This window comes from Mobula birostris, chromosome 11 (genome assembly GCF_030028105.1).
Source record: "Mobula birostris isolate sMobBir1 chromosome 11, sMobBir1.hap1, whole genome shotgun sequence".
Taxonomy (NCBI): domain Eukaryota; kingdom Metazoa; phylum Chordata; class Chondrichthyes; order Myliobatiformes; family Myliobatidae; genus Mobula; species Mobula birostris.
The window spans coordinates 62,993,456-63,008,344 of record NC_092380.1 but is presented as its reverse complement, the minus strand read 5'-3'; the positions used below and the strand labels follow the sequence as shown (position 1 = coordinate 63,008,344).

The window sequence follows — 14,889 nt, the reverse complement described above, 5'->3', positions numbered from 1 at the left end:
AACTGAAAATCACCCATTTTCTATGTAAGTCAGTTACAGGTTAGCAACCAAGTAGTGACAGCAGATTGATTAGAAAAGTTACAAGCACCATATGATCTGTAAAATTCTTTCAATTACAATTTTTTTCATTGATATGACAGGAAAAGCCTTACACTTGGATTGCCAGTCTGTCAATCCGCTCAGTTGCCTCCAGAGATGTCAAATGGACAAACAACAATTTCTGATACAATGCCCTTCATAATTTGTGACTTAGAGCTATGATATTTTAGGACATATAACTTGTGAGGATCAGTGCCTATATTATCCAAAGCTGAAACAGATTCCAGTGAGGGGCTGTCTGCTGCAGGTGCCTTTCAGTGGAGTCAGCAATGAGATATTTGCCCCCCTGAGTTGTATGCAGTAAGTAATTCATAACTGATCTCTGGATCAAATAAAATACTTCTCTTAGGGACACACACAAAAATGCTAAAGAAACTCAGCAGGCCAGGCAGCATCTGTGGAAAAGAGTAAGCAATTGATGCTTTGGGCCGAGACCCTTCATCAGGACTAATGGTGAAGGGTCTTGCCCAAAGCGTCGACTTTTACTCCTTTCCATAGATGCTGCCTGGCCTGCTGAGTTCCTCCAGTATTTCGTGTGTGTTGCTTAGATTTCCAGCATCTGCAGATTTTCTTGTCTTTGTGCCACTTTTCTGCAGGTGTGGAAAGGCCAGGGGGACAGGGTGTTGAATCATGTTTCACAACTCAAAATACCATGTTCTACAACTCAGAATACTTACTGATAAGCTTCATCACCCAACATCACATAAACAGTAGATATTAAACAAATGAGATTATAGTCCAATGATATGTGATGTGGTATGTTTTCTAATATATAAACCCTTGTCAAGAGTTCTCAAAATAAGTATGGTTAAAAGGATTTTCTGCTCTGACAAGAACCATGGAATGAACCACATATAGAGATTTCAGATTACCCAATTATAGGAGCAAGCAGTGAGGTGACTAAAAAAAAACTTTTTTTTTTTCTTTACCTATTCCAAATTCTACAAATCTTTCATTTTCTTCTGTGAGCATGTCCAGGAATAGGTCAATGACCTGCAGCTGTCGAAGATACTGATAGTTACTGGGATCATAAGCAAAATTAGCCAGATTTGCCAGAACTTGCTCCTTTGACTCTGAGAAGTGTAAGTAAAACAATGTTAGTGTTTATACACAGTACACATACAGGAACATCAGCCCATTTGTCAGTATGTTTACCAGTCCCAATATCATATTTAATGAACATTATTTTGTAAAAAAAATCTCAATAACTCTTTCTCTGTAAAACCTCCTCTGTATATGTCCTATTTGACTTAGATTATACCCTTGTCAGCTGGCTATGCTTTCGTGTTCCAGTGACTCTCATAGTTGTGTTGTTTGGAGTCTTGCACACCTAGTAAAGGACCTTTGCAAAAGAGTCTGAGTTAAGTACCAGAACTTCAAATTTCTTAAGATCCAAAAGTAAAACAGGCATTTTCACGAACTGGCCAATTCTCTGCAACTCTGAAGATGGATGAGGGCTGCAGCATGTTGGAGACCACCTTGGTACAGGATCCAAGGCTTCATCCCAACCAAATATTGATGTTGTCACTTGAGCAGATCATGTAAGACCTCTGCAAGGACTGCAATGTTGCAAAGGCTGCAGTGATGGTTGTGTGATAATAGAGTCAATAGTGGTGTTCATCAAGAGTCTTGCACACATGCCTACATGCAGGTGGAAGTCACACTGATATCGACAGCACTCTCTGGATAGCAAATATTTATAATAACGAAAGAGCTGAAGATGATACGTGTCAGTGCACAATAGTTGTAAAAATACTAAGCACCCTAAAATTAGAATGACAGTTCATGGGACATAGTTACAACCATAACTATGAATATTGGAATTCATGACATCTGCACCAAATCCTAAATATCAAGAAACTAGCAGCCTTCTAGAGAAGGCTCTCAATAAAATAAAAGGAGTAGATTTGATTGAGGGGAAGCTTAAGACATGTGAAACAAAAACAGAATTTGGCCTTTTCACCATTGCAGCTGTTCTACAAATCAATTATACATTGGCTGATTTTTTTTTCAACCACAACATCCCTTTTCTGTACCAACTGATAATCCCTTAATTTCTTAATATCTAAAAAAAAGTTACCGATTTAAAGGAACAGGTAAGATCATAAGCAAAATTCGCATAATGATAAGTTACATAACATCAGAAATGACGGTACATGAAAAAGAGAAATCGATAAAAAATTGAAGTTAAGTGATTGTACCTAAATAGTGAGTAGTATGGTGGATGAATTAGTAACGCAAGTAGATTCAAATGACTTTGATGAAAGAAATGTAACACAGTCATGGTTTTCCAAGGCAAGGAGAGGGAGAATTAAAAATTTCTAAGGTACATGCAATTTAGAAGCAATAAAGAAATTAAAAAACTGGAACACAATTGGCATGAAGTAGCCCTAACAATACAAGATGGCAGTAGTGAGAAATAACTTTGGCTCACAAGAACAGAAAGCATAATTAGTATGGGTGGGGAGAAGCAATAACAAGAGATAAAAGCAGTGGGATTGTTTACATGACTACTATCAACAGTACTGTTGGAGAGAGAATTAGTTAAGAAAATAGAATTTCTAGCAAATATAATATAATCATGGGAGACTTTAATATCCACGTGGACTGCAGAAATCAAATTACCAAAAATACATCGAAGATGTTTTCACAGAATGGATTTGAGACAATTTGTAATTTCATAATAAGCGATCCTTTAGATAAGTTATCACAATATAGGACTGTTTCACAGTTAATCGAAGAATAATATAATTCAGTACGAAACTAGCGTCTTGAATTTAAATAAAGCCAGTTTCATAGAGACGTGAAACGACTTAGAGGTGGTTAATTGGGAAATGAGAGTATATAGTCTGAAAGTAGATAAACAAAGACAAATTGCTTAGAGTATTGTTTTTAGTTCTGGTCATCACACTAGAAGAAGAATATGACTTCACTGGAGAAATTGCAAAAGAGATTCACCAGCAAACTGTCTGAATTGAAGAACTTGAGTTATGGGGAGAGATTAGATAGGCTGGGTGAAGCATAATTAGGAATAGTTAGGAACAGAAGAAAAGTCTTTAGAGGATTGTAAATCATTGAGTATATTCATGGCTGAGATTGAAAGTCTCTGATGGAACTGGGCAGGAATATTCCAGGCACGATATACAGGATCAGTCATGATACTGAATGACAAAGCAGGTTTGAGAAGCTCTTTAGCCTACTCCTGTTTATATAAATTTTATTCTTTTCCCTGTGAATGTTCTTTGTTTTAAACATTTCTTATTTAGAATCTCTATCTTAAGTTATGACTGATAATCATGGATTACCATTGAACACTTCTGCTATCTTACCTTGACTGTCAGTATCTTGAAATTCAGTAACAAGGGCTTGGAGATAATCAAACCGATCTTGCCCCTGGGACTTACTTTGTACATACCGACTAGAGGTGGCCATGTTAATTGAACTGCATTCACCTGTATAGAAACAAGAAAATTGATCACAAAGCTTGTAATTTCAGTATGTAAATCTTTGCCCAACATAAATTAAAACATACAAAATTCACTGATGTTTCTCCTGGTTGGGATTTTCAGAGTGAGGAATAAGGGAATGACCATTCCTGACAGAGGTGAGAAGAAAATGGTGAGTCATTGTAATTCTCTCCCAAGAGAACTATGGAGGCTCAGTTGCTTAGTATATTCAAGGCAGAGAATGATAGACCTTTAGGTATTAAGGGAATCAAGCAATATGGGTTGGGCAGGAATGTTATGCCAAAATAAAATATTAGTCATGATCTTGCTGAGCAGTGGAGCATAATAAGTGTGACCACCTGGCTTACTTCTGACCCTATTCATGTTCTTACATTTGAACTTCGCCAGGTTTCACCTAGATAACAATAGCAGGGTTATGAAGATTAATAGTTCCAATGATCTTGTAACCAATGTGAAAAGCTATTCAGAATGACATATTGGGGTATATGGCATCTGAAAAACATAAAGGCATAGCATTACTAGTTTAATGATTCGGGCTTGTTTTAACTCCTTCCACCCTACAAATTAGAGTGTAAGAGATCTTTATAATGCACAGGATTTTGTTGCAAGAGACTGAACTGCCAAGACCACAAATCCCTGAAAGTACTTATCTACTTTTACAAAGAAAAACTTTCTTTTCACAAACTCTACTGGTAATGTTGCTAAAGCTGGTGGGAGAGGAAACTGAAGTTGAATCATGCCTGGATTCCTGTTATTATGCAACCCAGAAACAGAAGTTGATGTTTGTTGCTCAGTTGTTCGTTGGAGGAGATCTAGTGCAACTGCTCATCCAGTAAGATTTTCTCTTAAGGTGTTGTGTACTTGATGATCCTCAGGTGGCTGTAGAGGCTGATCCAGGATCCACATATTCTGGAGGTTGTGGTTAGTGGTCGGATCCTTTGGTTGTTCATTCTCTCCTTTCACAGCTGCCACTTGTTCACAACTCATGCAGTGCAGCCCTCCCCTCTCTAGAACAGGTTTCTGCCAGGTGCATCTATTGAGTGCAATATCTTCCCAGTTTTTATATGTAATGCTGAAATTCAACAAGCTGATTTAATGTTATCTTTGAAGCGTTTCCATTGTTCTCCAGGGGCTTGCTGACCTTCCTTCAACTGGGAATAAAGGATCCGTTTGGGGAGATGTGAGTTGAGCATCCTAATGATATGACCTTTCCTTTGGAGGAGCTGTTGATTTTTCATGGTGAAAGTGCTGGCTTCTTCCAGAATGCTGGTGTTGGTGCATCTGTTGGTGAATATGTCAAACAGGTCATTTCTCCTCATTTGGTATTTCCACCAAACAGTCATCACAGGCAGATTGGGCTACTAAATCTGAATGGTCTACTCTTGTTCATATGCTTAGCCCATGAGAAAAGCCCCTTCACTCCACTTAACCTGCCATGGTTTTAACAGAGCCATCCAGTCATTCCCACTCCATAGTCTGTCCCTGAAATCGTCAATATTTGTTTCCTTAATGTATTTAAACACTTGCTCTTTGAAAGCCAGTTTTTCACCAAACACACTTTTTGACAGTGCATCCTGAACTCTAATCACTTATTGCACAAAACCATGTTCCTTTGGGCTCTTCTGACAATCATTCTAAACCATTGCAAATAGTCCTTTATTCTATCATAGCAAGTGGTTTCTTTCTCTTCATATTGTCCAGAATATTCATGATTTTCATTGCTGACAAATGGGCCATGGGGGACTAATACTTATTTCTAAGTACTATGTACTGTCCAACTTATTCCCACTGCAGCCATTTATGGTAAGCATTCTACTTGGATACACAGTCCATTATGTCACTATGGCTCCCAATGTCATCCATGGGCTTCTCACTGTACAGCTCCAATACCTTCTCCTACCGTCATAAGAGGGTGGAGAGATGTCTCTACCAAAGGAGGTGTAAGGTGCTCCTTCCCTCCGCTAGCCTGCAGGACACCCGAGAGCAAGGTGTAACAGCTGCTTAGCAGGGTCATGTGAAGCCATGGGAGAAGCTGGTAGATGGTCATATGAGCTGCGAGTGCATATCACTAGTCCGGGTTATGTGACCACTGACATCAGGCAGACAATTTGTGAAGAGTATTGACACCACCCAGAAGGTGGCAATGGCAAACCAGTTCTGTAGAAAAATTTGCCAAGAACAATCGTAGTCATAGTTATTAAGGTCCATCATCACCCAGGGCAAGACTTCTTCTCATTGTTATAGTCAGGAAGGAGGTACGGAATCAGAATCAGGTTTATCACCGGCATGTGAGGCGAAATTTGTTAACTTGGCAGCAGCCGTTCAATGCAATACATAATATAGAAGAGAAAAAAATAAAATAACAATAATAAATAAGTAATCAATTACAGTATACATATATTGAATAGATGTGTGGCATGTGGCCAAGTGGTTAGGGCGTTGGACTAGCGATCTGAAGGTCATGGGTTCGAGCCTTGGCCAAGGCAGCATGTGTCCTTGAGCAAGGCACTTAACCACACAATGCTCCAGTCTATCCAGCTGAGAATGGGTACTGGCAAAATGCTGGGGGTTAACCTCGCGATAGACTGACGTCCTATCTGGGCAGGGGGTGAGTCTCGTACTCTCAGTCGCTTCACGCCACGGAAACCGGCATTAGCACCAGCCTGATGGGCCACAAGGCTCATGACAGACTTTAATCTTAATCTAATATTGAACAGATTAAAAATCGTGCAAAATGTATATTAAAAGTAAGGTAGTGTCCAAGGGTTCAATGTCCATTTAGGAATCAGATGGCAGAGGGGTAGAAGCTGTTCCTGAATTACTGAGTGTGTGCCTTCAGGCTTCTGTACCTGATGGTAACAGTGAGAAAAGTATATATATACATATATACACACTTACTGTAATTGACTTATTTTTTCTTTCCATATTATCAAATATTGCATTGTTACTAAGTTAACAAATTTCACAACACATACAGTACTAGTGATAATAAACCTGCTTCCAATGAGCTCTTGGCCAAGGACTGTTAGGTCAGCGACTGAAGTGAATGGCTTTTTTATGAAATGTCAATCCTCACTTCAGTCCTGCAGTCCATTCTCACCTGACTTATGGGTTATAGTTTAATTTGACTCTGCACAATGGAAAAGGTACAGTACAGACGGTTGTGAGTCGATAAACTGAGGCAGGGTCACAACTGGACAATGAAACCGAAGTGGCAATAGATTATTCCTAACAAAAGCACAAATGTATGATCAAATACTTTTTAAAAAAATCAAATGTAACAAACCGGTTCTGATTCAGAAACTGGTGGGCAGGGAAGGAGTCACTGAAAAAGAAACAGAATTTATTGCAAGGCTTCAACCTCAGGCAAGTTTTGCTCACCTAGAATTAAGAGACAGTCAAGCGAGTGCTGGTAGAATAATGCTGGTTCATGCGCTTGCTCGATCTTTCAAATCATACCAAGCTGTACCTTTTCAAATATTGTCAATCAGATAGCTTCAAACAAGGCAAGTTTAGCTCTTCGTGCTGAGGCCAGAATCATTTTAAACAGCTGCGAATTGTCTGGGAGAGAACTGTTCGCAGGTATTTATACAGGTTAATCTATTTTGACTGTGAATTTGTTAAGTGTATCTCGTTACAGTGTGCGGAAGTTCAGTTCCACTACAGACAAACAGAAAGGTCTCGGCCCGAAACGTCGGCTGTTTACTCCATATTTTTCATAGATGCTGCCCAACCTGCTGAGTTCCTCCAGCATTCTGGATGTGTTGCTTAGGAGTCTTCACTTTACGAGTTGGCATATACATAGGACTACTGCTTCAAACAGTAGTAACAACCTGAGATGAGACTTTTGTTGCAGGCCTGACGCGACAAAGCAGAGATATCACGACAAACACAGTAAAAGCAGTTGGCTGGCAAACACAGGCCAGCGAGGACCACTCACCTCCCGAATACACCTCCGCCACCAGGCTCTGAAACTGGCGCGCTACTGCGCGTGCGCACAGCGCCCTGTTGCTGGCACCTTACACTTCCAATGCAGCGACGCCTACCGACTGGGAGGCATTCTCATTGTCGCCCCGACCACTTCGGTCAGGATGAAAACGGAGTGTGGCGCTCTCTCAGCAGGCTAGACAGTATCAGTGGAGAGATAAATAGAATTGTTCTCATATTCCATCCGACAGGAAACGTTAACGCTGTTTCTGTTTGACTTGTTAGAAGTTTTCAGCGTTTAAATGTTAATTTCAGATTTTCAACATCCAGTTTTTTTGATTTTATGAACTACATCCTATCATTGCGTCTGTGCTCTCCATATCCCCCTCCATGCATCAGAAATTTGCTTTCTCACTTTTATGGTTCTGTCATAGGGTCCTTGATCTAAAGTGCACACTGCTTCTTTCTCCATTGTTACTGTTCGATATGTTGAGTGCTTTCAGCGTTTCCCGTTTTTGTTTTGAATTTCTAGCATCTCAGATTTTTGCTCCAAAGAGGCATTCCATTGATGCTTCGAAAATTGCTTTGATTTTCAAAATTTAGATGTTTTCAAACTGGTCAAAATGACTCCCTCCTGAGAGGATAATTCAAGACAACAATTCACTTAGTCTACAACATTAGCTAATATGGACTGCAAGCCATTCCACATTATTGTATTACAGTAATCATATAATGAAAAGTTTAAGTAACCTATTAATGTAGAAACAATTATATGTGAATGTAATGTTTTACCTCTTCTGTTCACTCTGTCAATATTCACTATTGCTATGGTTTTAATGGGCGACATCCATCATTTGATAACTGGCAAAAATGGAAGACCTACAGATCTTCCTACCTTTGTCAAGCATCAGGTCAGTACAAATATTGGGTACAATAGACCTTGTGACATGCTGTGCAAATTAGATGATTTTGGTGCAGAATGAACTGATGGCACACATCTTCTGTCCAGATAAATATTCCTGCAGATAGTATTCCTCTACATTCCCCATCCAAGTACTGGACTAGGCTACACACTCACAGCTCCTTGAGATTCTGCAGGATCAGGCATTTCAGAACTGGTACCAATAATTCTCTTATTTTCAGGAATATTTTTCAAAGATAGTGTAAGACCATAAGACACAGGAGCAGAATTAGGCCATTCAGCCCATCAAGTCTGCTCCACCATTTCATCATGGCTGATCCCAGATCCCATTCAACCCCATACACCTGCCTTCTCACCATATCCCTTGATGCTCTGAACAATCAGTAATCTATCAACTTCTGCTTTGAATATACTCACCAACTTGGCCTTCACCATAGAATGTGGCAGAGCATTCCACAGATTCACCACTCTTTGGCTAAAAAAATTCCTTCTTACTTCTAAAAGGTTGCCCCTCAATTTTGAGGCTGTGCCTTCTAGTTCTGGATACCCCCCTTCTATAGGAAACATCCTCTTCACATCCACCTTATCTAGTCCTTTCAATGTTCGTTAAGTTTCAATGAGATCCCCACACATTCTTCCAAATTCCAATGAGTACAGGCCCAAAGCTGCCAAATGCTCCTCGTGTTAACCCCTTCATTCCCAGAATCATTTCATGAACCTCCTCAGGACTCTCTCCAATGACAACACACCCTTTCTGAGATAAGGGGTCCAAATCTGTTGACAGTACTCCAAGTGCAGCCTGACTAGTGTCTTGAAAAGCTTCAGCATTATCTCCTTGTTTTCATGTTCTATTCCCCTTGAAATAAATGCCAAATTGCATTTGCCTTCTTTACCACAGACTCAACCTGTGAATTAATCTTCCAGGAGTCTCGCATGTGGACTCCTAAGCCCCTGTGCACCTCTGATGTTTGAAATTTTTCCCCATTTAGATAATAGTCCGCACTATTGTTCCTTTTACCAAAATGCATTATCATATATTTCTCAACACTGTATCCCATCCGCCACATTTTTGCCCATTCTTCCAATTTGTCTAAGTCCTACTGCAATGGCATTGCTTCCTCAGCACTACCTACCCCTCCACCTGTCTCCATATCATCTTCAAACTACACCACAAAGCCATCAATTCCACTATCTAAATCATTGACAAACAATGTGAAAAGCAGTGGTCCTAATACTAACCCCTGAGGAACACCACTAGTCACTGGCAGCCAACCAGAAAAAGGCTCTCTTTATTCCCATTCACTGCCTTCTACCTGTCAGCCATTCCTCTATCCATGCCAGTATAATTCCTGTAACTCCATAGGATTTTATCTTGTTAAGCAGCCTCATGTGAGGCACCTTATCTAAAGCCTTCTGAAAATCTAAGTAAATAACATCTACTGTCTCTCCTTCATCCACCCTGCTTGTTACTTCCTCAAAGAATGAAAGAGTATAAAATATTGTTCAGGTAAGGAAAAAGCAAGCTTTAATAGCAGCACACAATATCCTATCCTCATTGCCATTATCCCTTTCTTATCAGTTATATTTTGAAATATATTCATATAGGTAACGTAACAGGTGGAATTATTTTGGACAGATGTTGGTATTAAAAGAGGAACAAGGCAAATTCCTTTCTCCCATTTATGTGTAATGGAATAAACGTGGCAGCGCTTAATGAGAACTTTTTCAGGCTTTTCCTGACTTGTTGAATATTTCCCCCATTTTCAGTTTTACAGCAATTAAACTAGACTAATTGAATAAGCATATATGGAACAATACAAAATTCCTACTTAAAATCATGATATAGATCTAACAAATATATTTTGAACAAGTTACTGTATGACAGTGAGATCTAAACTATCTGAAGTAATCAGGAAAGCAGAACAAGCCCTTGCAGTTATTATTTTCAAAATATCAGATTGGTGTATCTCATTCCTGACAATGAAGTACACAAGGAGGTTGTTGTTCAGATGAGCATTTTCAAAAGATCTCATGATTGGAGTATTTTTGAAGATGTTTCAAGATTGCTGAGGTGGTCAAAATCCAGGTTTAATGACATTTTATGAAGTCTTAAAAATTCTGCCGCCAATATTCAAACTGAGATTGTCTTGCTGACAACGGGCCACACAGAAAGACTCAGAATTAGGCCTATTGAGTCTGCTCGCCATTCCATCATGGCTAATTTATTATCCCTCTCAACCCCATTTTCTTGCTTTCTCCCAAAGACCTTTGATGCCCTTACTAACCAAGAATCTATCAAATTCCACTTTAAATATACCCATTGACATGGTCTCCATAGTCATCTGTGGCAATTAATTCCACAGATTCACCACATACTGGCTAAAGAAATTTCTCCTCATTTCAGTCTAAGCGACACCCCACTATTCCGAGGTTGTGCCTTCTGGTCCTAGATCTCTCCATGAAAGGAAACTTTCTCTCCACATCCATTCTAGGCCTTTCAATATTTGATAGGTTTCATTAACATCCCTCCTCATTCTTCTAAACTCTATTGAGTACTGGTTCAGAGCCATCAAACCCTCCTCAAACCTTTGCATTTCCAGAATTATTCTCATGAACCTCCTCTGGACCCTCTCTAATACCAGCACATTTTTTTTTAGATAAGGGGTGAAAAACTTTTCACAATGTTCCAAGTACTGTCTGACCAATAAAGCCTCAGCATTACATCCTTGCTTTTATATTCTAGTCCTCTTAAAATTAATGCTAATATTGCATTTGCCTTCCTTACCACCAACTCAATCTGTAAGTTAACCTTTACGAAATCCTGCATGAGGACTCCCAAGTTCCTTTGCATCTCTAATTTCTGAATTTGCTTTCCATTTAGAAAATAGCCTATGCCTTATTCCTTCTACCAAAGTGCATGATCATACACTTTCCTCCACTAGATTCCATCTGCCTCATTTCTTAATCTAAGTCCTTCTGCAAACTCACTGCTTTCTCAAGACTATCTTTTCTTCCACCTATCTTTGTGGCTGCAAACTTGACCAGAAAGGCATCAATTCCATCGTTCAAATCATTGACATACAATGTGAAAAGAAGCGGTCCCAACACCAACTCCTGGGGACCACTAGTCATTGGCAGCCAACCAGAAAAGACCCCTTTAATTCCCATTCTTTGCCTCCTGCCACTCATCCTCATGTCAAGCACCATGTTAAGTGCTTTTTAAAATTCAAGTGAACAATGTCCATTGACTCTCCTTTGTTTCCTCAAATAGTTCCCCCAGACTTGTCAGGCAAGATTTCCCCTTAAGGAAACCATGCTAACTTTGGCCTATTTTTTCATGTGCCTCCGAGTATCCCGAAACCTCATTCTTAATAATAGACTCTAACATCTTCCTGAAGTCAGGCTACCTGGCCTACAATTTTCCTTCTACTGCCTCCCTCTCTTCTTGAAGAGTGGAATGACATTTGCAATTTTCCTGTCCTCCGGAACCATTCCAGAATCCAGTGGTTCTTGAAAGATCAGTACTAATACCTGTGCAATCTCTTCAGCTACCTCTTTCATAACCCTGGAGTGTAGGCAATCTGGTTCAAGTGACTTATCTACCTTCAGACCTTTCAGCTTCCCAATCACATTCTCCTTAGTAATAGCAACTACACTCATTTCTGTCTCCGACACTCTATACTATATACTACTCTGAGATTCATTTTCTTGCAGGCATTCACAGTAGAACAAAGAAATGCAACAGAAGTAATGAAAAACTACAGACAAACAAAGACTGACAAGCAAGCAATGTGCAAAAGAAGACAAACTGTGCAAAGTGTGGCTATTTAGACAAGTGCACTGAGGACGTTGCCATTATTAATCACATCTCTGTCAGGACAAATCAGAAGCCGAGGTCCAGGCACTGCTGAGAGATCAGGATGCTGCCTTCAGATCGGGGAATAAGACAACTCTCAGGTCAGCAAGAGCTGCACTTTCCTGCGCCACCAGGAAGGTAAAATGGGATTATTCACGGAGACTTTACAGCCATTTCTGTGACACCAGAGACACGAGGTGCATCAGTGACAGTGATGCCTCTCTTCCTGATAGGCTGATTGCCTTTTGCGTGGTTTGATGCAGGGAATGACGTGCCAGTGAAGAAGGCCTCCCTTCCCCCGGGAGTGGGCACTCTGTCTTGCTGCAGCTGATGTGAGGAAGACCTTTGGCAGGGTCAACACACGTAAAGCTGTGGGGCCTGACAACATAGCTGGTTGCTGAGAGACTGTGCAGCCCAGTTAACAGCGGTTAGAACAGAGATCTTCAACATCTCTCTGGAACAGTCCACTATCCACGCAGGCTTCAAGACCAATATTATCATACTGGTACCCAAGAGGATGATGATAGCCCACCTTAATGACTACAGCCCAGTGGCAATGATCACAGCAATAATGAGGTTTTTTTGAGAGGCTGGTTATGGAGAACATTAAATCCCATCTTCCTGTCATGTTGGATCCTTTCAGTTCACTTATTGCTCAAACTGGTCCACCCCTGATGCCATAGTCTCTACCCTTCACTCTGCTCTGTCCCACCTGGAGAATGGTGCCTCATATGACAGGAAGCTGTTTATCAACTTCATCTTGGCATTTAATATGATTATCCGTCAGAAGCTGGTGGATAAACTGTCCTTGTTGGATCTCAACTCCTCTCTCTGCAACTGGATCTTAGACTACAGTCAGTCCGTGTTGGTAGCAACATCTCTAGGTCCATCACGACAATCATCGGCACCCTCCAGGGCTGTGCGCTCAGCCCTCCGCCGTTCCTGCTGCTGATGCATGACTGTACTACTAGATCTGGCTCAAACTGAATCATTGAGTTCGCCAAAGGCACAACAGTGGTTGGCCTCATCAACAATGATGGAGAGATGGAGAGACGGCATACAGATAAGAGGGAGAGCAGCTTGTAGAAAGGTATGAGCACAACAACTTGAGTCTCAACGTGGATAAGACTAAAGAGATGATTGGGGACTTTAGAAAGGTGCAGGCTCACCACTCTTCACTGCACATAAACGGCGCCTCCATGGACACAGTTAGGAGCACCAAGTTCCTGGGAGTGCACATAATGGACAATTTCACCTGGTCCTTCAACACTACCTCTTTAATCAAGAAAGCACAATAGCACCTCCATCTCTACTTCCTGAGGAGATTGAGGTGAGCAAGGTTTCAACACCCCGCTCCCCCGCCCCATTCTAGATAATTTTTCCCAGAGCACCATTAAGCATCCTGACAAGCTGCATCACTGTTTGGTAAGGGAGTTGCAAGGCATCTGACCACAGTGCATGACGAAAAATTGTGAGGACTGCTGAGAGGATCATCGGGGTCTCTCTTCCACTCATCTGAGATATTTATCAGGCCCTTAGCATTGTCAAGGATCCCTCCCGTCCATCCCACAATCTCTTTGACCCCCCCCTCCCCCAACCACCATTCACGCAGGAAGTACCACAGCATCAGGAGTCAATTACTGTTCGGATAGGAAACAGCTTCTTCCCCAGGCCGTGAGACTACTGAACTCCCTGTTGCCACCCAGGTCTCATCACTTATGAAATGCCAGTAGCGTTATACTGTTTACTTTTTGACTTGTGTTGTAAACACGCCCTATGCGAAATGTTAATCTTCTGGAATATATTTAATTATTTGTTAATTTACTTGTGGTAAAGTTACTTTCTGTGTTGTTTACTGAGTGGAGCACCTTGGTCCAGGGGAATGTTTCTTCATTTGGCGGCATACATGTATTCGCTTGAATAACAATAAACTTGAACTTGAAATACAAAAAACAGATAATAATAATAATAATGAACATAAGCTTATTATGTTCTGATGAAGGGTCTCGGCCTGAAACGTTGACTGTTTATTCCCCTCCATAGATGCTGCCTGACCTGCTGAATTCCTCTTGTACTTTGTATGTGTTACTACTACTACTACTAATAATCAGGTTTATTATCACCAGCGTGTGTCGTGAAATTTGTTAACTTAGCAGCAGCGGTACAATGCAATACGTGATAATATATATAAAAAATAAATCAATTACAATAAGTATATATAGGTATATTAAATAGTTGAATTAAAAATAGTGCAAAAACTGAAATAATAAAAAAAGTGAGTTAGTGTTCTTGGGTTCGATGTCCATTTAGGAATCAGACGGCAGAGGAGAAGAAGCTGTTCCTGAATCTCTGAGTGTGTGCTGTCAGGTTTCTGTTCCTCCTTCCTGATGGTAACAATGAGAAGAGGGCATGTCCTTGGTGATGGGGTCCTTAATAATGAACTTTGCCTTTCTGAGGCACCGCTCCTTGAAGATATCTTGGATACTATGGAGGCTAGTACCCAGGATAGAGCTGACTAATTTTACAATTCTCTGTAGCTTCTTTCGGTCCTGTGCAGTAGCCCACCCCTCCCATGGAACAGCTATAGAAATAAATAAATAATACTGTGAACATGAATT

At 40.5% G+C, this 14,889-nt stretch overlaps 1 protein-coding gene across 4 annotated transcripts in view; it reads right to left on the bottom strand.

Annotated features, from left to right (window-relative positions):
* Positions 1–14,889, bottom strand: part of armc7 (armadillo repeat containing 7) — a 66,182-nt gene that overhangs the window by 1,923 nt on the left and 49,370 nt on the right. Inside the window, exons 1-3 of one of the 4 annotated variants that reach the window (XM_072272346.1) lie at positions 7,507–7,536; positions 3,429–3,551; positions 1,029–1,172 (exon numbers count right to left, since the gene is read on the bottom strand). In XM_072272346.1, coding sequence (XP_072128447.1) covers positions 1,029–1,172; positions 3,429–3,531 — 247 coding nt within the window. In that variant the 5' untranslated portion in view covers positions 3,532–3,551; positions 7,507–7,536. The other 3 variants (XM_072272345.1, XM_072272348.1, XM_072272347.1) reach the window with 3 other exon arrangements.